This window comes from Miniopterus schreibersii (genome assembly GCF_964146895.1).
Source record: "Miniopterus schreibersii genome assembly, chromosome: 1".
Taxonomy (NCBI): domain Eukaryota; kingdom Metazoa; phylum Chordata; class Mammalia; order Chiroptera; family Miniopteridae; genus Miniopterus; species Miniopterus schreibersii.
The window spans coordinates 56,988,096-57,015,436 of NC_138101.1; the positions used below are offsets into that span (position 1 = coordinate 56,988,096).

General features: G+C 34.9%; 1 protein-coding gene across 10 annotated transcripts in view; it reads left to right on the plus strand.

Annotated features, from left to right (window-relative positions):
- Positions 1-27,341, plus strand: part of PDLIM5 (PDZ and LIM domain 5) — a 178,321-nt gene that overhangs the window by 96,229 nt on the left and 54,751 nt on the right. The window contains exons 4-9 of one of the 10 annotated variants that reach the window (XM_081128519.1): positions 3,772-3,814; positions 5,412-5,830; positions 12,319-12,333; positions 14,232-14,249; positions 14,511-14,683; positions 15,327-15,363. In XM_081128519.1, coding sequence (XP_080984645.1) covers positions 3,772-3,814; positions 5,412-5,830; positions 12,319-12,333; positions 14,232-14,249; positions 14,511-14,683; positions 15,327-15,363 — 705 coding nt within the window. Of the gene's footprint in view, positions 1-3,771; positions 3,815-5,411; positions 5,831-8,730; positions 8,748-12,318; positions 12,334-14,231; positions 14,250-14,510; positions 14,684-15,326; positions 15,364-15,910; positions 17,124-27,341 lie in introns of those variants that run through there. The other 9 variants (XM_081128523.1, XM_081128526.1, XM_081128518.1 and 6 more) reach the window with 9 other exon arrangements.

Below are 27,341 nucleotides of genomic sequence, written 5' to 3' on the forward strand. Positions count from 1 at the left end.
CTTAGAATTCCTTTCAACTGTTCAGCCAGAAGTTCTGAAACTGGTTGTAATGCATTAGGGATTTTTATTTTGGATACTGTTCTTACAAAAATCAATCAACTTTCAAAATAGATTGTTCTAGTCACACTGATGGCTTTGTTCTTTGAATTCCATGAGCTGAGGATAGTACTGGGCCAAAGCAGTAGGCTCTCACCATTATGGCTTACTCCTGTGCAGTGGCTTCATACTAAGGGAAGAGAGAACAATAGGCAAATTGTTTAGTCCATGGCACTAGGCCATTGCCAGGATCTCTGTTGGTTTGAAATACACACTACACAAAAGTGACTTGTGATGATCACTGTGGTTGAAAGGGAGATACATTATCCCATTGCATATTTCCCAGGATTTGAAGAGAAAAATGTAGGAATAATTTTTAACAATTATACCTTAGTTTTTAAACTTTATTTATTTAAAAGTCTTTACTAAATGTGGACCCTGAGAAAGAAGACACCTACTAAGAAGGGCTGCTGGTGACTAACTGGGCTCAAATTGTAAAAAAACAGAGCCTAGCAACCATTTCTATGCAGGGACCTCTCACACAAATTGCACTTCAGGGAGAAGCCTTCACTGAACTGCCTGCCTGCACTGTGTTTCTGCCATCTGAGCAGGTCCTTATAAAGGAATTCCCAGAATCCTATTTCAATGAATAGGACTGAGGCTTTTCCCATCCAACTGGAGCTGCACAGCTTTGTCCCTGTCGACATCTTCGTTGGCCAGTGAGAGTGGTTCCATTCTGACCAATCAGAACAGCGCCTTTTGGACCAATCAGACTGCAAGGATTTGGAGTCCTTATTTGCATGAGGACAGACCAAGCGGGAATATATTTTCCATATTTCAGATTATTGTCTTATGATAGAGATCCCCAGAGGGTAATTATTATATCAAAAGGTATGAGCTTCTTTGAAGGCTTTTTGTAAATAAATGCCAAATTATTTTCCAAAAGAACCATAATGATACATAGTTCTTCCAGCAACGTATATATAGTGTATTCTCACAAGCGTTGTGTGTTAATATTAAAACTAATCTTTACATATTTAAAAGTAAAAGGTGATGATCTTTTATTTTGTTTTTCTGTGATAATTAGTAAAGTTTGATGAAAAAAACTAGTGTTACTAGTATTTATTAATTTTGCAGATTTAATTTTTCCTGTATTCTAAATGTCTTGAACCACAGTATTTTGTGTCATAAGCATATATAATTACATTTATAAGATTTTCGTATCCTGTGATCTTTTAAAATGTAAGTAATGTGTGTTATATATTTTATGTACTTATGCTCTGTGTTAAAATTTTCCCCCCAAATATTTTTAATGTGGACAGGTTGACTTATTCTGTTTACTTCAAAAAGCAAAATAACACAAAAATGAAGGCCATTTTAAACAGAAGTGTTGAAAAATTACATAGCTTAAATTGTGAACTCCTGAAACATTCAAGCTGAGGTCAGATGAGTATGTGATTGGCATGTGATAAAGTAACGCTAAAGAACGTTCCAAGATTCAGTGATTCTCTGACTAATTTGGTGGTTATTTAAATATTTAAACCAACAGAACTAATTTTTATCACATCTAGTGTCAAACATTTTATTTGACATTTAATTATAAGGAGGTCTGTGTTTTTCCTATAAAATGTTTGTGTTTTGAATGTGTAATGGGCTCAGTTCTGGGATTTTGAGGGCATGTTGCCCCTCTTTTCTCTGACTACTTGTCTTAGTTCATTTTGCTGCATAGAAGCGCATGAACCTTATCAGAAGTCAAGAAGGGCAAATAGCTTAAGTTTCAGATTTATAAATTTTTTTGTTAATTTAAAATTTCAAACAGTATTTTTGTAGAAACTTTCAATCCATAAAGTATGTTAGGACTTATTATTCTGTGCTTTTTCAACAAAATAAGAGGTTAGATTCCAAAATTAATGAAAACTAACCATTATGTTGGCTTTGCTGTTGTTGCTAATACTGTTTAAATAAGAAGAAACATCTGGAAAAAATAAGATTTTGGTTTTCATATGCATAGGATCTATGCATTTTATTCTGTTTGTAAACCTAGTGACTATTATAAACATGTTCTTTTTCATAAATTATTTTTATGTTGCTAAAAGAGTTACATGTTCCTTTAAGTGTCCAGATGAAAAAAAGGATACCATCCTCTCTATTATGGCAAACTGTTAATAATGCCTTGGATGGTTTTAATATATAGATCCTTCGTGATTTGCATCTTATTGTGAAATTTCAATGAAAGGAAAATTCCACTGTTCTGTACTTGAATTTGTTTCCTTTGCTTGTTATAATAACCCTATAAGCTAAAAGAGAAACTTGAGAGTACTGATGGAAAGTCTGTTTGAGAGTACACATGGAAAGTTATGCAACTACACAGAGTATAACTCTATATAGCAGTAACCATGTGTTGGCAAGTATTCTGCCTCCCATTTGGTTAGCCAATTATTCAGTCAGTGCTTGCCATAGCTAACCAAATTAGTTATTGGAAAAATTCACTTGCTGCTAAAAATGTTTGGAGTTCGTTACTAGGTTATGCTCAGAGACCAAATATCCTTTGCTAGCGTCTTCTTTCTCTATAAGTAAAACAATCTCATGGTTTGTGGTTTAAAATTATTACTTATTTATTTACTGTGGTTACATTTCTTAAATTTTGCAGTTCATGACTTATCCTCAGGCTTGTGTGATGTAAGAGGAGCCAAGCTGCTTCTGGTATTATTAAACATAGCATGTACCTTAATACTGGGTAAATAGCCTTTAAGTCATCAGAAACTTTCCTAATCAGTTACTATCCTTGACTACAGCCAGTATATTGTAGTATGTAAGAACTGTTGGCCTCAGCTCCATTCTAGTAAGTAATTTACTCACTGTGACTTTGAAGTTCCTTGTCCAAAATTCAGGATAATGATAGCTTCCATTTAGGTTATTTTTCATGATTGTATAATTGTTCTAAATAAATTATTCCTACTATTAGTCTGTGCTAATCAAAGGAACAGTAAAAATACAAAAAACATACATTAAAAAATTAATTTGAATTTAGAAATAATCAAGTCTCTACTGTGCATGGATTTTTGTCTTTTCCTGCTCTTTCCTTTTGACACTCATTGCTGATAGCCACTTTCATGCCAGGCACAGTACTGACAGACACAAATGGGACCTGGTCATCACCTTCACTGAAATTATAGCCAAGTGGAAGAACTTACAGTTTGGTTTTAGCATAACAAATACACTTGCATATGCAGTTAAGAATATGAATACAAAATAAATACTCATTTGGTGGTTCAGTGCAACCAGAATTTATTCAGTATCTTCACAGAGAGGCCAATATCCTATGAACGGATTCATGGATGTTAGGGGGAAAAGCAGATACTATTGATGATTTAGATGAGATGTTTCAGGAACCATCCAAGGGTAAAAAAGTCATGTTTATTATCCTTTGTCCTTTTGGATAGGGAATACCCTTAATTTAAGGATTAAACATGAGTGTGTTAGTAAACATGATTGGTGTTTGTCTTTCCTCATTTGAGTGTGTAGAGAACTCGTGTGTAAGGGTGTTTTATTGGATCTTGCAGCATTTGAGTTTCATAAGCTAATTAGTAGATTGTGAATAGTTAAAATCATGATTTATGAACCTGTAAATTCTGATGATTTAGTATATTAAAGTATATAATAATATAAATTCCATTAATGAGTTTGCAAGTTTGTAGAAGTTCATGTGTTTCCCCCTCTCTTTTCTCTCCCCAGAGCATCTGCTACATCCAGGCCTGAACCAGTTCCTGTTCAAAAGGTGTGTTTCTAATCTACTATCACGAGGGCACATTTGATAGTCTCCCCGGAACTACTGTAATTTCCGTTCCTTTCTCAGCCTATACTGACAATTTATAGTTTCAGTACAATTTTCCGCACAGTTCTTTTCCTTTAAAGATGAACGGAAAGTGGAAATCAACACACATAGAATTACCATCTCTCTAATTATACCTATATTTTGAAAAAAATTTTTCCTGTTCCATATATTATCAGTAACTTATGTCCAAAATGTTTACATTCATTTTTAATTTGCCTGTTTTTATTCACATATTCTAAACATCATAAGTGCTTGCTGAAAATTAATATTACAAGTCTTGAATTACATTTTATTCCTAATGTTAATAAGTTTTAAATTCTATTTTCCAGGTATTCTTGGGTTAGGTTATTGGCAGATGCCCTTTTTCCTCTCATATATACCCTCAAATTGCCCCAAACCATTTTTCATATACATCTGCTTTATGCTGTTTGGGGTTTTCTCTTTAATTTTACTTGTGCCTTTCTATCAGATTACTTATTTTATTGATTTGCTGAGGTAATAAGCTACTTTTCCTCCCTGAGTTAGCTTTATAATTTTTATAAGATTAATTTTGATTGCCTCTGTTTTCTTAAAATTAGACTTAACAGAGCTGCCATTGTATGCTTTTAAAGACTTTTGATTGCTTTTATTTCAGGATGGTAGGGTGAGTAGGGATTTCTTCTTTAATTTTTTTTTTTACTTTATACTTGCTTTGGAACAAGAATTTGTAAGCACAAATTCTGTTAATTTTAGGAGAAGTTGATCTTTATTACTAGTTATTTTTTCTTTGGCTGGTAGCAGTGAAGAAATGCCTAAGGTCATTTTTCGCCCCTCGTGTAACTACTAAATATTTATTTTGGAAAAGAGAAAGAATTTTATTCCTTTTTATTCCCTGAATGGTATCTCAAAACATTTCAGAGAGAGAAACTGATGGATTACAGGACAAGAAAAGGATTGATTTTCATTTGTTCATTTTTATGTTGATTTTAAAAAAGAAATTTCTCGATTCAAAATAATCAGAATGTGCACATTTCTGAGTTAGATGAAAACAATCTTACTCTTTTTAAGTGAAGAGTTAGAAATGTCCTGCTGCTTCTGCATGAATCAAATGATTGTACTCTGGAGAGTAATTAAACATGTTTGAGAGATGGAATTATAATTGAGACTCTGGATATTTTAAGATAAATATTTTGGTTAGCAATGTATTATTTATTGTGAGGAATTTAAAGTTTTTTCCTTTGGAATATGTCTAAGTTGACACTTATGATGGCCTTTAGGCTTTTTGATAGCTTTCCTGCTCCATTTTCTAAATATTTTGAAACTCCTTTCATTTTTATAAAAAAATGTATGCAATGTGTGCATCTGTGTTATGCATGTTGGGAACAGTTAGCATGCATGCTATACTATATCAACTTAATTGTTTTTATCTGGAAACATATAAAGTTTGAGCTGCTAACATGATTGTGTTCGTCTTTTTAAAAACAAGCTGTGTTCTTTTCAGTGAATCCATTTTGCATGTATTTGGTGTGTTCTTGTGTATGTTTATTTTTATTTTACATAGGGAGAACCTAAAGAAGTAGTTAAACCTGTACCCATTACATCTCCTGCTGTATCCAAAGTCACTTCCACAACCAACATGGCCTACAATAAGGCACCACGGCCCTTTGGTTCTGTGTCTTCACCAAAAGTCACATCCATCCCATCACCATCGTCCGCCTTCACCCCAGCCCATGCAACCACCTCATCACATGCTTCCCCTCCAACCATGGCTGCTGTCACTTCTCCCCCATTCGCTGCATCTGGACTGCATGCTAATGCCAATCTTAGTGCTGACCAGCGTTCACCTGCACTGAGCGCTGGTAAACCTGCAGTTAATGTCCCACGGCAGCCCACAGTCACCAGCGTGTGTTCCGAGACTGCTCAGGAGCTAGCAGAGGGACAGAGAAGAGGATCCCAGGGTGACAGTAAACAGCAAAATGGGTAGGTGGCCAAGGGTGCTTTCTGCTCTTATCAAAACTCGTCTTTCAGGCAATTTCCAGGAAACAATCTAAATCCCTCTAAAATCAGCTGTTCTTTGAAGGAAGGGAGATGAAGTTTTATTTGCTTCATTAGCATGTAGCTTTATATTATATACATATAGCACTTTCTGCAAGGTAATTATAGGTTAATCAAAACCTAATTATGCATTTTGACATGTTATGAACCATGTAACATACGCTGTAACTCTTTTTCTCCAAGTCCTGGCACAACACACTGAGCAGCTGGCACTTATAATGCAAGGCAAATCTTGTATCTTTCTTCAATTTTTCCATCCCTTTATTAGCCACCAAAAGTTTAAACAGAGTGGTTGCAGTTGTGTCAGTTTATCAGCTTACATATTGCACCCTAAGGAGAGAGGAAATGAGTTTGTAAGAAGCTTTTTTTCTAGGAATTAGTCTTACGAAGACAGGAAACAAACTTAGTATTGACTCATGTCTATGTATGATGCAATAGCTTAGGTTCAATAGCAAGCAACATTCTTTTCAGGTAAGCTTATGCTAGAATTAAGTCTTTAAAAGCAAACAGTAATGTCAAGGGATGCTTATAAAATACTAGCAGCAAATTAAAGAATATTTTCACTGTAAAGATTTTTCTAAAATGAATGGATTTAAAGCAATGGGCACTAAATATATAATATAAGAAGTTTTTGAAAATCTATTTTTTATAGTTTTTACCTTTTGAAGTCTGTTTTCAGCAGCCTTATTTTTAGATGGTCATTTTATTCTTTTTTGAATTCAGTGATCATTTTTTAAGCCAGTCATTCTTGTAAACTCATTTTGATCAGATTTATTGTGGCAAAAATTTACTTTAAAAGGAAAACAAAGGGAAATAATCTGCATGCCTGATGGTTTTTACCAGTGCCAGTTCCCAGGAAAATATAATTAAAATAATTGTGTGGATAGGTCTTTTCTGAGATAATCCCTTCCGAATGGTAATTCATGTAATGAAGGGACTGTGCTTTGGGTAGGGTAGCGCTGCCGCCATGGCAACTGTGGGGCTTTGAAAAAGGTGGCAGGGTTCCAGGATGCTACTGAGAGAAAGAGCTGGAGGGCTGGAGGAACAGCCACCGGCCCACGGACGGTTCTGTGGTTGTGGGTGGCTTTTAAAAGTTTTGATGTATATGTTGCAGAAAATCAGTGTCCTTCAAAGAGTGTTAGTCTTTCATGTGAGGAAGAAAAATAGTATGTAGTGTTGAGGTGTGTTTCAGTGTATTTTTCTTGTATGTTTTAAGACAGTAGATTTTAGAGTAATCGAAGCAGTTATTCTGAAAAGACAGTTGCTGCCTGTCAAATGCTAGCCCCTCAGAAAAATAAAAGCAGAAGTTTACTACGTTTATTAAATTCCATGTTCAGTAGAAAAAAAGTCCATTGAAGGAAGTATTTGAGCTAAAATCTTTTCTCCTTATTAACACTTCTTGAAATTTTATATGAAAGTCTTAATGGAAAACTGGAGAGGTAAAAGCAAATTGAGGTTGTGGAAAAGTACTAATTTAATGCATGTGAAAATATCAAGCTTAAATTTTGGGTTTTATAAGTATAGCTTAGATGATTCAACTTGAAATGATTTAAAGTGTGTTATTTTCAAACTGAAACTGAAGGCTGTGGTATAGGTATAGGAACTTCATGGTGGCTTCTTAATCAGTCAACATGTGATTATTGAGCACATGCCTGGTGGCCAGCACTGGGTGAGATTCAGGAGAAAAGGGATCAATCATTATGTATTTTGCATCGTTAACAAGCATGTTACTGCTTTGCATTTGCAAACTGGGTGTATTTAAAAATAGCTTGATTTCAAATGTTGTCCAGATGTTAGGGCAATGAAAATTTGATTACTCTGAAAACAAAGTGTGGTGTCTAAAATTCTAAAACAAATTTGCAGTGCCCTTTCTCTTACTACATTTAGATTAGAGAAATAAAAAATAAATCACACACTTTACTGTCAACGGTGTGTCATTTTGAAGAGTAGGTGTTTTGTGATTTTGATCAGTGCATTTCCTGCATCAGGTGCCAAACTGTTGTGTGTTTTTTAATCTTTGTCAGACATTTTATTATGTGATTATTAAGTTTTTCATATTTTTATAATGTTACAAAAGATCTGCAACAAAACATTTTTCAAAGTTGAGAGTTGTTACTTTCTATTAATTTCTTTTTATTTAAAAGGTAATATATGCCAGTAACCAAAAATTTAAGACTTCAGAAGGATATAAAGTTCAGTGCATGCTATCTTTTTCCTCAAAGCAAGAGATCTTAGTTTTTAAGTGATTTAAAGTAACTAGTTAATTTGCCAGTTTGATAAACATCCCACCCAAATTTATATAGGATTAGTGAACATAAGACACAAACAAGAGCTTATGAATTATGCATCATTACTGAGAAATAGTTACCCATTCTAATAGTATGAAATCTATGATTATGTTGATAGTTTCAGAATATTTCTTAATAATATGATGTAAGCATTCCTGTTCCTTATAAATAATAATGAACAAGGCACTTGAAGGAAGAAATTTTTAATCTTTCTTTAAAACTTGGCTTGCTACTTTTTTACCACTCTTCATATTCTACTTAGAGCAAAATGGGACTTTATATTCCAAACTGGAAGAGAAACTATTTTGCATCTAGTAGTTTAAGTGATTTAACTTTTCCCTTTCCATGTGCCCTTGCATTATAATGTGCCACTGCTTTCAAGAGGTAAGTCTTTCTTCTATCCTCTATTAATTTCAATTTTGTTGGACTGCAGTTTTTCCTAACAGTTCCTATATGGTATTTTGAAGAGCCTGGCCTTGGAAGATACAAAATATAATGATATGGTAGTAATATTTTAAAATGCTTTTCTCTTTGCAGAAAACACAAGTGACAAAGTTAGTATCCACATTACTGGAGAGGAAATATGGTGATTTATATATGAGTAAACAGCATGAGTGCCCAATTTTGCAAAATTAAGTTAAATTTTGCAAAACAGCTATAATTTAGAATAACCATATTTAGTCTTTTCATTGAATTTGGTTTGCATTGCTATGTGGTGGTGAATTGCTTTATGGTAATAAATATTGGGTGTTTGACTTTTGTTATAAAATATTTGTGGGGCTTGCTGTGTAATGGCTTAAAAGAGGCAGTGCTTTGGGGAATGTAATGTGTATCAGTCTAGCCTGCTAGGAGACAAAAAGTAAAAGTGGAGGAGGGAGCATAAACATGTACTACTAGTGACTGACATATATGATACTGAGTTGATTTCCAAATTCATCTAACAAAACAAGTGTTTTCAGGTAAAGTCTCTAAGAACATTTTTGATTTTTCAAACAATGTGGCTGGAAGGTTTAGACCTCTTTATGTGCAATTGTGTGTTACCGGATGATAAAGCCTATACACCTTTGAAATTAGTTGAGAGATAATTATCGACTTATTAAGTGACACAGGTAGTTGGCACAGACATTGGAAGCCACTGTGGTATAACTTAAAAACCTTGCTATTCTATTTGTTCGTATTAACAGTAAACTGGCTGGTGATTACTAGCTTTAAAAATAGATTAAAATCACCTTAGATGAGAATTTAAAGTAATTTTGTGTTACGACATTTCTGAGCTTGTGGTGGAATTTCATCATCATTACTCTAAGAGAGTTGAATTAGAAATATGGAATATCTGTCTCAGACACACTCAAGAGAGTTAACTATTGACTTACTAGAGCAACTACTACATTCCAGTGTGGCTGTGGTCTCACTAACTGAACAGTTTTATGGTATATACACAAGGAATATTGCACACCAATAAACTGGTGAAAAATCCCCAAAGCCTGATTTATTGTTTGTCTCTTTAAAGTTAAATTCTTATGCACAAAGTTGCTGGTTGACTAGTTGCTAGATTCCAGTGAAACAGTTTGACTTGTAAAAGTGTGAAAATGGGCCTTGGAAAAAGAGATTTAAGCATTTAGGTTAAGTATGTATTTAAGATTAAGTTTCAGAGTAATTAATTAATTAGGTATTACTATGCATTGTGCTATGTGTTCCTAAATGCATTATGCGACTTAATGCTCATTTAAACTGAATGCTGAGAAGTTACTTTTCTCAAATCAAGCAGCTTGTAAGTGTTACAGCTAAGATTGGAGCCTACATTTTTTTTAAATCAAATTTTGGCGTGCCTTCCTCTGTATCATCTGTTTGTGTGAACTGGGCTTATTTCTGTTACTTTGAATTCTTGTTTTTAATGATTATAGACTAGAGGATAAATTGAGTGAATTGAGGCTATATGAGTACACAGTGTGCCTAAACTAGTTGGGCTTGATAATACTTTTTTGTATTGAGCATTGGAGGGATTTCTCCTAACAACACACCAGTATTTGTATAGTTTCAGGATGCCTTCAAATAAATATGTTAAACATACACCCTTACAGCAAGTCTGAAAGTGGGAGAAGTTGTAATCCATTTCCTTGTTGAGGAAAAGAGGTTTCTTCCTGTAGATTGCAGTTTGCTCAGGGCAGAGGGAGGTGGGCAGCACAGCCGGGGTAAAAAGCCAGGTCATGGCTGTCACATTGGCACAAATGCCACTGTGGTGTATAATGGGCTGTTTCACTTGGGCAAATTTTCTAAAATGCATGAAAGTATTTGGCTTATTCAAATCGGCATCTTTATGTTGAAACCATTCAACCATGCATTTGCTGATCCTCACCACACTGTAGAACATACTCCCCAACTTCATATTGACATAAAGCTGTTTCCCGAAACTTTATGTTTAAATATATATCTAAAATCTGTTCTGTTGTGGGGAGTTTATTTTGAAAAGCTGCTTCCCTGCTACTTAAAACAGAAAGCCAGAGGAGGCAATGTTTGGCATTTTGGCTAGCGAATAATAAATATTGGTAAATTATTGAGATCAACGTACTCTGTGTCTCACCCCCATTCAGTGAAACTCAGCCCTCCTTGAGTTTATGAAACTGACTCTGATGTTTGGAAATATAGCCACATTGCACAGTCTTAGTATTAAAACTGGTTGGCAGTTATTCTTACTATGTTTATGATGAATTATTAGTTACTCTGACTAAACCTTTATTGCAGAACAATTGATTCAACAGTGTTTTGAGAAACCAGAGTTTATACTTTATCTCCTCTGTCCTTAATGGAATATGAATATACAGTTGACCCTTGAACAACATGGGTTTTAACTGCACCGATCCGCTTATGTGCAGAATTTTTCAATAAACATACAGTTGACTCTTTTGAGTTTTGCATCTATCGATTTCAGCCAACTATGGATCAAAAGAAGTATTTTTGATCCATGGTTGGGAACCACGGATGCAGAAGGACGACTGTATGCATTGTTCCACACCATTTTATATAAGGAACTTGAACACCTGTGGATTTGGGTATCCAAGGGACCTCTGGAACCAATCCCTGGAGGATGCCAGGGAACTACAGAGTTTGGGGGAAGTCAAAAGTAATACGTGGATTTTCAACTGCAGGGGGTCAGCACACCTAACCACCATGTTGTTTGTTCAAGGGTTATTAAAGCTTTTTATGATTCTGTACTTAACAGGTTATGTGAGCGAATTAAGTTTTGAGGTTTTCCCTCTTTAGATATTGTTAACCTAGTTCCTTTACTGTATTAGACATGCCTTTCTGGGTAAATTAGGTTGCTGATAACACAGAACTATGGAGCTCCTACAAATCAGTTCTAAACTTACTGGGACTTGCTTGTGAATGAGGGTAGTGGTAGTGCTGGGCAGGGGAGAGTATGAAGATTGAATAATAGCCCATTATTTATGACCCCCCTCCCCCTGTGCTTCCTGTATTTTTCATCATAATTACTGCATTTAAAAAATAAGAAAATTTTCAAATAGTGCATCATTCCTGATTCAGGATAATTATGTGTGATTACACTTGCAATTACTATATATTACTTATATTATGTAAGAGCAATTTTTCTCTTATTCTCTCTGATTTTAAAAATGATTCTAAAACAATTAGTTTCTACATCTTACGTCTAATAATTATTTTATTCTGTGCTTTTTGTTAGGAACATAGTAGGAATTTAGATTCATGCTAAAATGAATTTTATAAAAGCCTAGAAATTTTTTTGAACAATGGACCTTTCTCTCGGCATTAGTAACTTGAGGCTTCAACTAGCATTGATATATAAAGTATTTTTCAGTGTTTTTGGAAACAAACAAAAACGCAGATAAGACTGTTGTCCAAATAATAATAATGAACAAAATTTTGACTAACATTTGTTCACTTTTGTTTGTGCTGACGTGATAATTTTGAAGCATGATTTTTGTGTAACATCTTCATGTAAATTCATTGCTTTGAATTTTGTTATTTCATTTTTGTTCTTTTCTTCTTTTTTTGGCCTCGTCTTTGTCGATTTTACATCATCCTGGGAACATCAATGTCTTCTCTACTCTATCACATTTTTGTGTGTGTGTATTATTTCTCTTTCAGTAACCCTGGCACCGTGTAAGTACCTAATCACTGGTTCCTTCTGTGATTTTCATCATTGTCTCTCTGTTAACTTCCCTTTTTGCTTTCAACTTAACACCACCAGCAAATTTTGTTAATATCCTCTCATTGCAAGAATTTTCAAATATGTTAAGGAGCCCAGGAAACATGTTTTCCATGTTAGAGAACTTCATATGAATCAGTGGGTGTGTGTACAGCACCCACACCTCTGCAGTGGAAAAACTTAATAAAGCCAAACCTTAGGGAGATAGAAAAGCATTATACACAGTGTTTATCTGTGTTGGAGATGTAGGTCAGAGTTCAGACCTGCCCTGTTCAGTATTTTTTAAAAATTTGAATAAACCTGCTAATTTTTAATATCTATATTTTGAAATAAATTATTTGCTCTTGCTAGTTAAGTTTATATTCTATCCCAAATACATTTTGAAAAATAAAATTACTGCCCGGCTGGGCATGGCTCAGTGGTTGAGCATCAACCTAGGATCCAGGAGATCGAGGTTTGATTCCTGGTCAGGGAACATGCCTGGGTTGTAGGCTCCATCTCCAGTTGGGGGTGTGCAGGAGGCAGCCGATCAGTGACTCTCTCATCATTGATGTTTCTATCTCTCTCTCTCCCTCTCCCTTCCTCTCTCTGAAATCAATAAAGATGTATTTTTTAAAAGTAAAATAAAATAAAATCATTGAGATTATTCTCTTTTTTAATCATAGTCACCAGAGTCTAGAGTTTCAAAGCCAGAAAATACTAAGTAAATGTTCAGGAACTCATGTCATTTAACACAAGACCTTTGCTATGGTGAATGTCACAGAGTCCAAGGTGTATTACTACTTTTTGCAAGTGAGACTCAGCTAAAATATATTCTTAGCTGGTGTCATTTTATTCTTCTTGGTGTCTCAATCTTACACTGTTGTTTTGTATTTTTATAGACTAAACCTTTTATAGATGATAAAATAGTCTTTTGCCTGAAATTGGCACCATTTAGGTGTAAACTACAATCACTAATCATAGAGAAATTTAAAACTGTAAGTTTAATAACTAAAATAAAGTTATTCAAGTAACTGCCTAAGATGAAATATTGTCTGCTTAGGAATTTATATCTGCCCGGTCTGTGGTTACAAAGTAATCTATGCCTCTTTTTTTCTAATTTTAAAAAATGTCTATTTTAAAAAAGTTTAGGCTTTATTGAATATTAGGTTAAAGTGTTAAAAATAATATACTTGTAAAGTCCCCAATGTTTATGTTTTGTTAAGAGAAAAATGACTGTTCTTAGCAAACTCTTATAGTTTACAAATCCCTTTCACATATATTATTTCATGTAATCCTCAGAGCAATGTGACTTTGTGTGTGATACTCTAGTCTTATAAATGAAAACACTGAGGCCTAGTGAGATCGACTTGTACAAAATCACACATCTGGAAAATCAGAGAGCCAAGATTTATATGTGGGTTTTTTGATAAACCTTTCATTGGTTTCTGATATACTCTTCTTCAGTATGCTGATTCTGCAGTCTGTTAAGGATGAGGGATAGTTGTCTGTACATATGAATGAGAAAACTAGAAAATAACACTTCTGTCCCATTTTAAAACTGTGTTTGGAATTGCTGGTTTAGCCTGTACTCAACCATTCTTGGTTCCCGGGCCTGGTGAAGACGATCATTTAATTCTGTGAAAGCAAATACATTTTAGCAGCATCTTGATATTTAGCAGTGATTGGGAATGTCGTCCCTATCTATGCTTTGTTAGGCATTAGATGAACAATACAAGTACGTAATTTCAAATTGTTTTATTTTAACTTCTATAGACTTTTTAATTTCTTGTTTCCTTCTTTTCTTAATCTTTTCTTTTCCTTTTCATGTTGGAAATCTCTCTTCTGCTGCCTTCTTCTGTCACTTAAAAAGGAAAATCCCACCTAAACGGTAACCTTTCTGTTGAATAGATATTTTATATTACCATAGATGTACCCTTTTTTCCTAATTAAAAAAAAACACATAGCCCATTTTATTTTAGAAGGGTTCCCTTTTTTAAAGAAATAATCGAAACTATGTATGCTTGCAAAAGCAAAATATATAAAAGGAACACTTGAGGATTAAATGTGTACATTATAAATAATTTGGCAGAGGGTATTTATCCTTAATATAATCATAAATTTTTCATTCATTTTTTCTTCCTAATCGTAGCCCACCGAGAAAACACATTGTGGAGCGTAATACAGAGTTTTATCACATACCTACTCACAGCGATGCCAGCAAGAAGAGGCTGATCGAGGATACTGAAGACTGGCATCCGAGGACTGGCACGACTCAGTCTCGCTCTTTCCGAATCCTGGCCCAGATTACTGGGACTGAACATCGTAAGTGAATAGCTAGGCACTCAAGTAGATGGATATTCTTTGCCACAGGGAAGTAGCATTTAGACAGACAGTTATTGGAAAACAGTAATTTTCCTGAGACAGCTTGCTTTTGAATCATGCCATACGTAATATGGGTATTGTAAATAAGAAACCAAGCCCAGGAGAGTTACATTGAAAAGTGTAGAAGCAGTAGCAGTAATGGTACTGATTGTAGTAAAGAACCAGTGACAAGATGACACGGGATTTTTTTTTAGTGGCTCTGTGCAGCTTGACCATTTGGTGTGGATTGGTACATGTAATTGCTTAAGTTAGCAATTTTCAACCGTTTTTCATCTCATGGCATGCATAAACTAGTTACTAAAATTCTGTGGCATACCAAAAAATATGTTTTTTGCTGATCTGATAAAAAAATAGGTATAATTTTGATTCATTTACACCAGATGGCTATTGTTATGTTGGCTAATGTCATTTTTTTAATTTGACAGTCTAAGGGGAAAGAGGTCTGTGCCCCTTACTAAATAGTCAGATAGTGCATGTTTTTTAAAAAAAAATTCTTGTAGCACATGGATTGATGATATCTCTGGCTTAAGTGATTTTAGTTTTAAAAGCAAACTAATATTGAATATTGCTTATTATATTTCAGTGAAAGAATCTGAAACTGATAATACAAAGAAGGCAAAGTAAGTTGTCCATTTATTTTGGTAAATTGAATGCTTTTCTTTCGTGAATGGTCTCAGTTTGTTGTTTATGTTTTCAAGTGTAACGGTATGGCATTTTGTCTTTGCAACTAGAGGCTAAGCATTTAACTGTGGTGGCTTTTGTGGAACTTAAATGTACAACTTACAGATTTTATTATTTGTAGATACTATCTGGATTTTATATCTAAGGTTTATTCTCTTTAGTGTTGAAATAAATGGGCAGAAGGGTGTATTTGGGCTGCTTGCTAACACTCTTGTCTCTGAATGAGTTCATGTGATCTTGTAGTCACTTTATTTTGGGCATAAAAATTGACGTTTTCAAGAGGGCTCTATAGATTAATTTTTGTATTTCTAAAAGTGCTCTACCCTTAAAATCTTTTGCTATTAAATAAAACGGCTATGTGAAATTAAGCTTTATAAGGCATGTTTTCTGCATGATGAACGAAGTTTAGAAACTTTTTCTTGCTCTTTCTTATGACTCTTCTATCACTTTTCTTGTTTTCTTTTTTCTTTTTTTCTGTTTCCACAGGGAAAAGATACCCCTTCACGTCTTTAGCCCCAAATACACAAAATTACGTGACTGGCACCATGAAGTTTCAGCACGTGCTCTTAACGTACAGTGATTCATGAGCTTTGCCCGCTCAAGCAGCCAGCACATACCTTTTCATTCACTTTTTCTTTTTTCCAATTTCGTAGCAAAATCTGTATTAAATTTGCCTTATGGAAACAATAGAAGCTTTTCTGTACTTTTCTAACCATTTCTGCTGTTGTGAAAATGAGGAGGATGCACATGTATGGTGTTAGTCGGTAGCTCACAGACGTTAAACCAAGAGAGTATGTGAAGGGAATAGATCTAGCCAGTGGATTTACATGTTTCCATTGTTATTGGGGTAGTAACCTTGGAAAGGGAATTCTTTGTTTGTAAGCTCAATTGGTTTGGTCGTGTGAAGCAGAGGTGGGTGAGCAAATAATGTCCTTGTCTAATTTGGAAAATAGTTCCTTTATGGTATTACATTTCCCAAGATTACTTTTAAGTTCATTATTACATAATGTTCAGAGTGGTTGTGAATTAAAACTAGAAGACTTTATTAGAATAGATTTCATTATAGACTTAGGTATCTTTTAAAGCAGGTAATATATAGGATGGCTAGATGAAGAAGAGGAAGCCGAGATTTGGCTCCCCAAAAAGGAAAGAAGAGAATTCTGCCCCTATTTGCAATGGGGAAGAATATGCTGTTTGTTTGGTTTGGTTAATTTTTTTAAAAATCATATTTTCTACCAAAGGAAATATTTCTAAGCTGGTGGATATTATTAGGATATAGACAACTTCTAGGCATTAACTAGTAAGACATAGAAAAGATAGCTTTGCTTTGTTTCTAAATCAGAGGAATAAACAAAAATAAACTGCAATATGAATGATTCTTCATGAGACATCAGAGAAACGTTTTATTCAGTGATATACACTATTGTGTGTTGCTGCTATTCTTAGGAAGCTCTGTTTTGAGCAAAACATTCAAGCTAAATATCTGACCAGAAATGCTTTCTGTCTTGTAATATAATGTATTATATATTAGGTCTAAATGCAATACTAAATGCATTTTGAAGTTTGGAAAAGTATTGTAATAAAGTTGCCTTTAACTTAGCTTTGTACCTTGTTTTCTGTTTCCTTGAGGCCGGTAACAATGCCATCTAAGACTTGTTACAATGTTACTTGGGTAAAATAAATAATTATCTTGACATTCATTTGGGAAACCTTTTTAATTCTGTGAGGTTACTAAAAGGTGAGTGTGGAATGTGACAAAGCCCCCTATTTAATTCCCCCCCCCCCGAACTGTTACATTATTTATCATAACATCTTAAGTAACATATAAGATCAGTTAGACTATGGCACAACCTAGAATTAGCCTTCATGTGAAAATGATTACTGAAGGATCTTACCTGAATTCAAGGTTCTATTTTAATTTTTCCATGTCACTTTAAAGTTACCATTGACTGGGACATCTGCCTGATAATTTGGAGAAACTAACATTAATTTTAGTCAGTGTTTGATTACTATTTAAAATTTGGCCTGCCAGGTACTTTTAAAAATAATTCTAGGATTTATTTATGCTAATTTCTGCTCTACTTCATAAGATATTAAAATGCCTTTTACTGCATCAGTTCTTCAGATACTGCAGTGATTTCATCATCCTGACATCAGTCCCATTTATGACTGTCTCTGGCCTCTACAAGAAACTAGGTATAGGCTTTCCTATACCTAATAGCTCCTCATTGATCACAAAAGATGATGTTTGAAAGAAGATAGAATAAAACTCTCATGAAGATTAATCGTGTGGATAGAGTGAATGTGCTATTTTCCACCAAGAACCAAATTTCTAGAATAACAACAGAAATGAGAGAACTACTAGAAAGAGAGTTTTAGGTAAATAAAGAATTTTTCCCTAATCAAGATAAGAGAATTGAGTATATGACTTTATAACTTGAAATAGGTGTAAATGAAAATAATAATTTAATACCTTGTCTAGCTGAAAAGAAAGTATTTCATGTCACACTGAAAGTATAAACATAGATAAATGGATTGGTCCATATTTGAGTGTTAGGGTAAATGTTTAGCCAGGATCACAAAGGACATTCCATTTGACCCTGCCAGAGGTTGAATTCTTAAACTCAGTTAATCTTCTGGGACATCTTATATTCCTGGCTTAGAAGTGAGCCAAAAATTATAAAAGCGTCTTGGAAAAATATTATTGTAAGTCTATTGGCCTAATTTATAGCTTGTTTTTGTTTGTCTCTCTTATACAGACTTTCTTTATCATAGGCTTGTTTTTAATGTAAAATTGGTAAGTTACTCTTAAGAATTTTCAGCATGTTTTCCCTTAAAGTGTTTAACTAGTCAGAAGATGGAATGTCTCCCACACAGTAGTTTTGTTACTTTAAAAAATACGTTATTTGTGGAAACAGAAACATACTCATTTTGTATATCATTATATCCTTCAAAAAGATTCAGATTAAAAATACCTTAGCTTGTTTAAGGAAATTGTGCTATTAAGATAGTAGCAGTCCATTTTTAATTAAAATTTATTCAGAAATGTAGAATGAATTGGTTTCCTCCAGGCAAATGATTTCGCAATTGTTGTGTTTCTGATGTGTATTGAAAATTACATAAATCATAAACACTCATCGCCTGCATTTATTTTTTCACATGAATAATTATTGAATATTTAAATACTAGGCACTGATATGTGCGAGGGATTCAGTATTGAATAAAAGATAAATATATGAGCAAGATAATATGAGATAATTGTGTTATCAAGGTAATAAAATATGTTAATATAAAGGAAATGTGGGTTAGGCAGGGTGGGAGTACTTGGATTGTGTGGACCTCTGAGGAGATCACCTTAGTGCCATCACCTGAGAGAGGAAAGAGGGTCAGTCTTGTGATGTCTTGGGTTCCGTGTTTAAGACAGACAACAAGTGTGGAAACCCTGAGGTGGAAAGGAGCTTGGTGAGCACAGAACATAAAAGACAGTGTGTCCAAAAGGCCATATATGAGGGGAAACATGATACAAAAACACAACATTTATGCACATAGGCAATGAACTTGTACCCCCATTACTGACCATGGCATTTCAAATGGGAAGTTATTGTCATATCTAACCACTTTCAGGTAAAATTAGAAAATGAAGAACCAAGCAGATTAACCAATTTGCTAAATAAACTATGTACACTCACCTGGTTAGTGTCAGCCCTGAGCATAGTTACCAACGTAATGCTTTTCTCTCTGAGACCCATTGAAGACCTAAAAAAAGCAGGCGTTTAATACAGTGTATGTTGGCAACATACGTGTAGGGAACAGAATGCCCTGTAAGGTGTACACAGAGCCATTCAAAAACAAAAGATTCACGTATAGAAATTTGATATACAATGCTCTATTCATAATTAAGCGATGAATTTGACAATGTAGCATTCTCTTTATAAACTTTCCTAGAATTGTTTGGACCCTTTTCTTTATCCCATTAAAGAATATCCCTTAAACCATGTTAATATTTTCTTGCCCATTGTTTCCAAAATAGACATCCGTATTTTATTTTATGTTTTTCTGGTTAGAATGGCAAAAAACAAGGAATGATAAATTCTGGGTTTTGGACTCAGATTTGTAATGGACTGGCCCCTTCCTGCCCCTGAGTTTCCACTTTAAAATACGAAGTCCGAGTCAGTGGTGGATGCTGTGATGCATACCCAGATACTGCTTCAGTAGAGGACTTGATACTGCTGCTGGGTGCATATGGAAGTCAAAAGGAAAGGATATTTGTTGATTTTATCAGAAATATCCTGGAGTAATGAGTAGGTAAAGGTTTAGAAATCAGATGCAGTCAGGGCTGTATGAATGAATCAGTGAACTGAGAAGCTTTAACATAGAACATTAGGATTGACTCTGAGTAAATGTATTAAACACTTGTAAGTGGAAAGCAGCACTTAATAAAATATTATGATTTCATATGTTATAATTTCCCACATGTAGCATTTTAAAAATCAAGTGTATTAGTCATTTAATCAGTCACATAATAACTTTTATTTGAGCACTTCTGCCGTTGTCTTCACATCCTTAGAGATTTACTTCTGGTTCTCTCCTGGAAGAGATGCTGCTGCTGAGTAGCCTTTGGGAACATGTAGGGAGATAATACAGATATTACAAGGCCAGGAGATGCTCCTGAGGGACTAAGGATACTAAGTGCAATGCTCTGAATAATTCCACATATAAAAGCATCACACTGCCACACCAAGAACGACGCTGACTGCAAATGATCCCTTCCAAGGTTTCCTGATACCTTCCTAGAACTCCGGCCAAACACTCTCACTCACAGTACACCACCTTCCACAGCAGAAATATCTTGTCACTTCTGAAGTTACATACTGTATTATTTTTACCTCTTTTTTTGGCAACACCTTTTCTAATTTGTATTGTAGACACTTGTCTATATGTCCTAAATCTCCAACTAGAGTATAAGCTCTTTGAAGACAAGAGTCTTAGTGTAATAGGATAAATTTGAAGGAAAAGCATCCTAATAGGCCTGGTATTTCTTCCTGGATGCTATGTCAGTAAAGCTCTGTACATTCAATATATAAGACCATGTATATAAATGGAAAATTGTTAGAAATGTATATATAAATATAATATAAATATAAAAATACAAATTCAATTTGAAAGTGGGTGTTAGGATTGTAAGATTCATCTCTGGTGAACTACTTCTAAAATTAGAAACATACTGTATTAGTTCAGGCTGCCATGACAAGACACCACTGATTTGATGGCTTAAACAATAGAAATTCATTTTCTCACAGTTCTATTCTAGAAGCCAGAAGTCCAAGATTAAGATGTTAGCAGGGAGTGCTTTCTGGTGAGGCCTGTCTGGCTTCAGATGGCCACGTTCTCGCCATGTCCTCACATGGCCTTTGCCCTCTGCACAAAGACCTCTGGTGTCTCTTCCTTTTCTTATAAGGACACAGGTCTTATTGGATTAGAGGCCTACTGTTATGACCTCATTTACTCTTAATTACCTTCTTAGAGGCCCCCTCTCAAAATACTGTCACATTGGGGAGAGGCTTTCAACATATGAATTGGAAAGGGAGGGAGTGTATAATTCCTTCCATTACATATGCCAGCTACCTTTCTGCACAAATACTCAATTCGACAGATTTAGCATCTAAAAAAAGTTTTTCTGAAGTAGAGTCACTGACTTGGACCCAGTTGGAAGCTTTGTTGTTACCTCTGCTGTGGTGCCTCTTTTTCTCCTTTGGGTGACAGGTATTGGTCTCCATGTGTTGTACCCCTCACTAGAGAACAAGCTCTTTGAACAGAAGGGTTTTAATATCCCACCGTCTTGGGCACTAAGCTAGCACTAAAACATGGTTCTTACCTGTGTATAATTGCATATTTCTCCAGCCTCCTAAAGTTGAATTTTAAGGAAATTGTTTACAGCATGATATGTACAACTTTTAATTGAATATAAATTCAATATAAGGCCAAATTTTCATAAAAATGCCAACATGTTAATATCTGTACTGGAAGAAAAGTGGAACAATACCTAAGTTGTTTAAAAGAAGAATTGTACTTTGTGCAATCTAATTGACAAAATTCACACATTTTCCCTGATGATATCTGTTAAATAGTCTTGGAAGACGTTATTTATTTATTTAGTTTTTTAATCCTCACCTGAGGATATTTTTTCCATTGCTTTTCAGAGAGAGTGGGAGGGAGAGAGAGAGAAACATTGATGTGAGAGAGAGACATCGATTGGTTGCCTCCCGCATGCATCCTGACCAAAGACTTTTTTAAAAATCAAATGAAAATTTGTTTTTGATGAGATTCCAAGATGGCAGTACTTTTTAACAGTCTTTTGTCTCTCTTGTTCAAGGAATGGTAGATTCTGATTTTTTGCATATTATGATTAAGAATTAATAGTATATGACAGGGATTTGCAGGTGTCAATGACTTAAAATACTCATCAAGGGAGGAGTGGCTGCCTCTCCCTTTAGTAGGAAAGTGACTCAAACTCCAGTCACCAGTTACATTACACAAAACTGAAACAGTAATGGGGGAAAATATTCTCTTATAGGCTGTCCCATAGCACTAAATAATGTCCGCATGATTTTTAGCTGAAGGCTGTGAGAACAGATCTTAAGTGACTTCTTGAACAGGCACCTATTACTTTTGTACATTCATTGAAAATTTAGAAAGCAGAAACTGCATAAATATTTCTAAACAATACTCTTTTTACAAGTTTTCAAAAATTTTTAGCTGGTTCACAGATATCATACAACCCATATAAAATAGATTAATGAAGACACACAGTTTGCTGACCTGTGCCACGTCTTTGTTATTGCTGTGTTTCACAAATATCCTGGACTCTTCATTGCATATCCTTATTAAGACTCATGTCATTTCAGTAAATTATCTAAAACTACTGTCCTTCATAAGCTATGCAAAGAAATCAGAAGTCATTCCCTCATCTCCTATTACAAATTTTCATGAGCTCAGAATTGAACAATTGAATTTGCACAAAACATAGAACACCAGTGCTTCCGCAGCACAGTCTAATTTTAAAAACTAAAACTAAAACAGTATCAGCCAGATAGAATCTCTTAGATGGTATTATCTTATATGTACAGTCCAGCAAAGTATGTACACCAACCTCGAAAAAAGACCACAAGCCAAAATAAAAATGAGTATATAACCAAGCAATATTTTCATCTATTGCAAAATATGGAATATTTGTAATTTACTTCTTTTCATTTTTTTCTGGTGTATTATACTGTCCAATGCTGGTTTAGTGACTATAATGTAGAGGTTGCCACCTATTGAACATAAGTAATTACTACATTTTATTTCCTTATGAGAGTAAAAATTATTGAAGCAAGAAACATAGTTCCTATTTACTGTATATTCTCACAAAAGTCTGTTTTTGTAATATACAAAAATTGACTTTCGTAGTCTAGAATATGCACTAAGTTCCCTAGAAGTTTTATCAGATCAGCAATACTTCTCTTATAATGGTGTTTGGGTAAATTCTCTCCACTTTACCTCTAGAGAGATAAATAACACAACAAAATTATTTTATTGAATTAAACCAGAAAATAAAAGGAACTTGCCTTCCTAACTAAAACTCAATATTGAAGACACCTCCTGCAGTTTACTTTTTTTTTACTTCAAAAGAAAATCACAGCTTGAAAAAATGAATTAGGAGTATTTATTTTTTTTAATCAAATTAAAAAACTATTTTCAAATTACATTAATCTTCAAAGCATTCTCAACTGTCCATGTCTCCTCTTTTGTATTTCTCTATTTTGATATCTATTAACAAATGTATGTTGGGTGCTGCTTCTATGTCCATCTTTATTGATAGTTGTTCATCTCCCAGATGCACCTAATTAATTACTCCTGAAGAATCTGTATTTATTTCTTTGACTGGAAGACTGTGTTAAAGCTAGGATGACACTGCTTTAATTTTTGATTAGTGGTACACATTTATTTTGTCTTCATGTGCTTTAATTCTTTATCCTGATATCCTAAGTAGTTCCTAAGAAAAAAAATGTTTGAGAACATTTCTGAAGGATTTTAATGGCTTCAAGTAGTTGTATATCACTGGTTAGAAAACAGATTAATTTGAGGTTTTAATACAAAGAAGCAACGCTTTTAAACTTGGTAGACTCAGACTGAGCATTTGCTTATAGCAGTGGAATCAACATCTCATTAAAATCCTCAAATCTCTTAGCAGTGATATTAGCAGGGATATTGAAGGAGCACCACATGAATGTTAGAGAATGTACATACACACATGCAAAAAACATTTAAACGTGAAAATAAAACAACCAGATAGCATTAATTCAAGAGATCAAAAAGTAATATACTAAAGTGGTGATGTCCAGGGTTATTATGAAATTAATAAGTGTTCATTGTTGAAAGATATAAATAAGCAAAAAAACAAAACACCACACAAACTCAGAACTGAAAACGCTTTGGTTTATTTATATTCTGGAGGGAATTGAAGCCCCTGATAGAAAGTGTATTGCAAGGAGCTCTCTGTAGTCTCTTTTTCTCAATGATTTATAGCCCAGTTTTTAGAGAACTAACAAGTGAGATATGCTGAGTAGCATTAAAAAAAAATCCTGGAGAATGGGAAAGAAAATAGAAGAGTGGGAAAAGTTAAATATAGTACTGATTTTCAAAGAAAGAAAAAGGTTAACTTTTAGACTATAAACTAGTTTGAAGTTGAGGTCACCTGGAAAAAAGCTTGGAAGGCATTCTTAAAAGCATGACTAGAGAACACTAAGGAAAGGAGGGCAGAATTGCCAGAACCCAGCATTAAGTTCTCAGGAAACAAATCACATCCAACTGAACACATTTTGGATAGATTGGGGGAAGTGCTAATTCTAACAAGTCATCAGAGAGAAAGACTCTTGAGATCTCATTGGATCTAAAAATGAAATGAGGCTCATGACTGTCAAATGTAGATTCATAACAGGTTGAAGACATTTAACCGAAGGATATTGTTTAAAGGATCAGTCGGTGACTTGCATGAGGACCCCTGCAGCTTACTGCCTAAGTCTGTAAGTATCGTCAAGCAGGTAGGACTAGCATACATGTTCCATAACCAGAAGTACATTGGAAGTCTAGGAAAGTGTACCTAGTCTAGCTTTTAAAAACAGAGAGAGAAAGAAAAGAAAAAAAATAACTTTTAAAAAGAAAAAGAGCCCAGCCTGCATGGCTGAGCAGTTGAGCATCGTTACCTAGGATCCAGGAGATCACGGTTTGATTCCCGGTCAGGGCACATGCCTGGGTTGTGGGCTCGATCCCCAGTAGGGGCTGTGCAGGAGGCAGCTGGTCAGTGATTTTCTCTCATCATTGATGTTTCTATCCCTCCGTCTCCCTGAAATCAATAAAAAAATATTTTTAAAAAAAGAATAAAAACCCCAAAAAACAGTGAAAGCGACAGAAAGAAAGTTTAATATGGTTATTTGCAGTTTGTATCAAATCATTCTTATAGGACATATTTGGTGGGGTGAGAAGGTTAGCAAAAACAAATATTTAAAAAATTAGGGATTTTAGAAGAAAATAAACCCAGTAGTGTGTCTGTCATATGGCTCCTAAAAATTATAAGGCAAGCAGTAGTTCTATTCTACACTAGTAAAATCTCATCTGGCATATATTATGTTTAATCCTTGACATTAATCTCTGACAATTACATAAATAATCCCAAGAACATCAACTGAAAAATCATGGGATAATTAAGCTGTCTGGTCAGAGGCAGTTATATGAGTAATTGATTTTAGCTGTTAATATGGGCTAGTTCCTTGAGCTAAATTTGGAACTATGTCTTCTTCCTCCCCGAACACTCTCCCTCAGTCTCAGGCCTCATAGATTAGCAGTGGTCTTTGCTCATGTTTATTATATATTGATTTATTATATATAATAAGTAAATCCAGTAATTGCCTTGTATGTTATGTTAAGGGATTCAGATTCTTGTCCCAATTAAATAGGAAGCCAAATAATAGGGTTTTAATCATGGGAGTAACATCTGGTGTGTGTTTTTAAAAGATCACTCTGAATGCTATGGAAAATTGATTGTAAGGGAGAAATAATGAAAGCAGGAGACTGGTTCTATGGACTCCCTTAGTTCAGGCAAGAGAGGATCGTGGCTTAGGCGATGGGGGTACTAATGGAGATATAGAGAATTGGACGGGTTTGTATTTTAGAGCAGGAACTGTCAGGAGTGTGGAAATATCGGGGGCTGTGGAGATAGATAATGGACTATTGCTGAGTCAGTGAATTTGGTAAGAATTAATTCAGTCGGTAGGAGTCAATTCATTATAGTAAAAAAGCTAATAGAATCAAGAGGTAGAGGAATGAGTGAGTTAGAAAAAAAGAGAATGTTCTTAAAATCCAGAGCTTAGACTTGTTGATAAGAAAGTAAAGGTTATGAATTCTGGAGTGCATGGCCGAGGTATTCCAGGGCTAAGATAACCTAGGAGTTATCACTGACATGAAGACGTCAAGGACTTCAGCAGTTGGGCTCTTCAGTGATTCACCAGGATAACACTGAAGCCATCAAGATAGATGGTTGGAATGGAGTCAAGAGAAAGGCAGTGAGCCAGGGGCTAACGCAAGTAGTGGGTGAGGCGGAGACAAGAAAATGCATATGCAGTGAGTGGGATAGTCTGATGTCACGAGCCTCAACAGCTTGGGATTTTGGAGGGTCAAAGATGACTCATAATGTTAGAAACAGTAATGAGGATCTTGTGTCATCTCCAGGTTTATAAACATGTAGGATATTAGAGAAAAGGAACTGCAAGGAAGGTGTAGAAGGATAGAAGGTTTTTGAGGGCTGAGGGGGATGGGAAATTGATCGGATTAGGAGATCTATAAAATGGTAAAGGAATTTAGAGTCCAGGAGATGATGGATGGGTGACTCAAGGGGTTTGTGCTTCTGGTTTTGGCAGGTAAACAGGATGGAAACTATGATGGGCTTGATCCTCATGGTCTGTTTGATGAAAGTGGGCACTAGAATGTAAGCTCCATGAAGGCAGGGAATTAAAGTAGGCAGTAGAACATGTGAGGATGCCTGGCATGAAGTGGCAGTTGAAATAATAATTTATTATCGAATGAATGTGTGAATGCAGTGTGGCTGAATGGCAGAGCTCAGCATATGTGACCCAGAATATTTAGTTGAAGAGTATGTGGCCCTTGGCTTTTGTCTAATATTGGCAGGACTCTTGCTGTTGAGTGAGATGCCTGGTGGCTTTATTAAGACCCTTGGCTTCTTCAAGGACTCACAGTGGGTGGCTGTTGAACAGTAGGCATTCAGGCAGGTTCATTCATGTAACAGATGGACTCAGCGCTATTTATTGAATAATACATCCTTTTATCCTGAATCTGAAAAAATACCTTTATCATATATAAATTCTTTTGATAACATTGGGACTATGTTAATACTACAAAATGGCAGATTTTTGCCCCATAGAAGAAGCTATTCCTAACTGCTAGAAATCACTGAAATCACTCATGGAAATGAACCAGTGACGAAATTGCTGATGCAAAGTGAGAGGGGCTCAGGTTAGTGGGAAGTACCCCTCAAGTTACTGAGGGAGTCAGGCTTTTATCGGGGTATTGTTCCAACTGATTTTAAGTTGATCTTATACCTTAAAATTTGTACATTTTATAGGTATTTTAGACAGGCATAGTATAATATATGCTTATTTTTTATCTTTAAACCCCATATTACATTTCCTAAAGAGATCAAGGAATAGTATAGCTGACTGAAGAGTTCACATAATAATGGTGAAATCGTTAGGGAAAGCAGCAGAGAAGCATGTCAGAGTTGAGGCAGAGTTTGCAAGGTGAAGAAAATGGGGTGTATCAACCAAGAGCAAACTCTTACCCCAACACAAATAATAAGACCCAA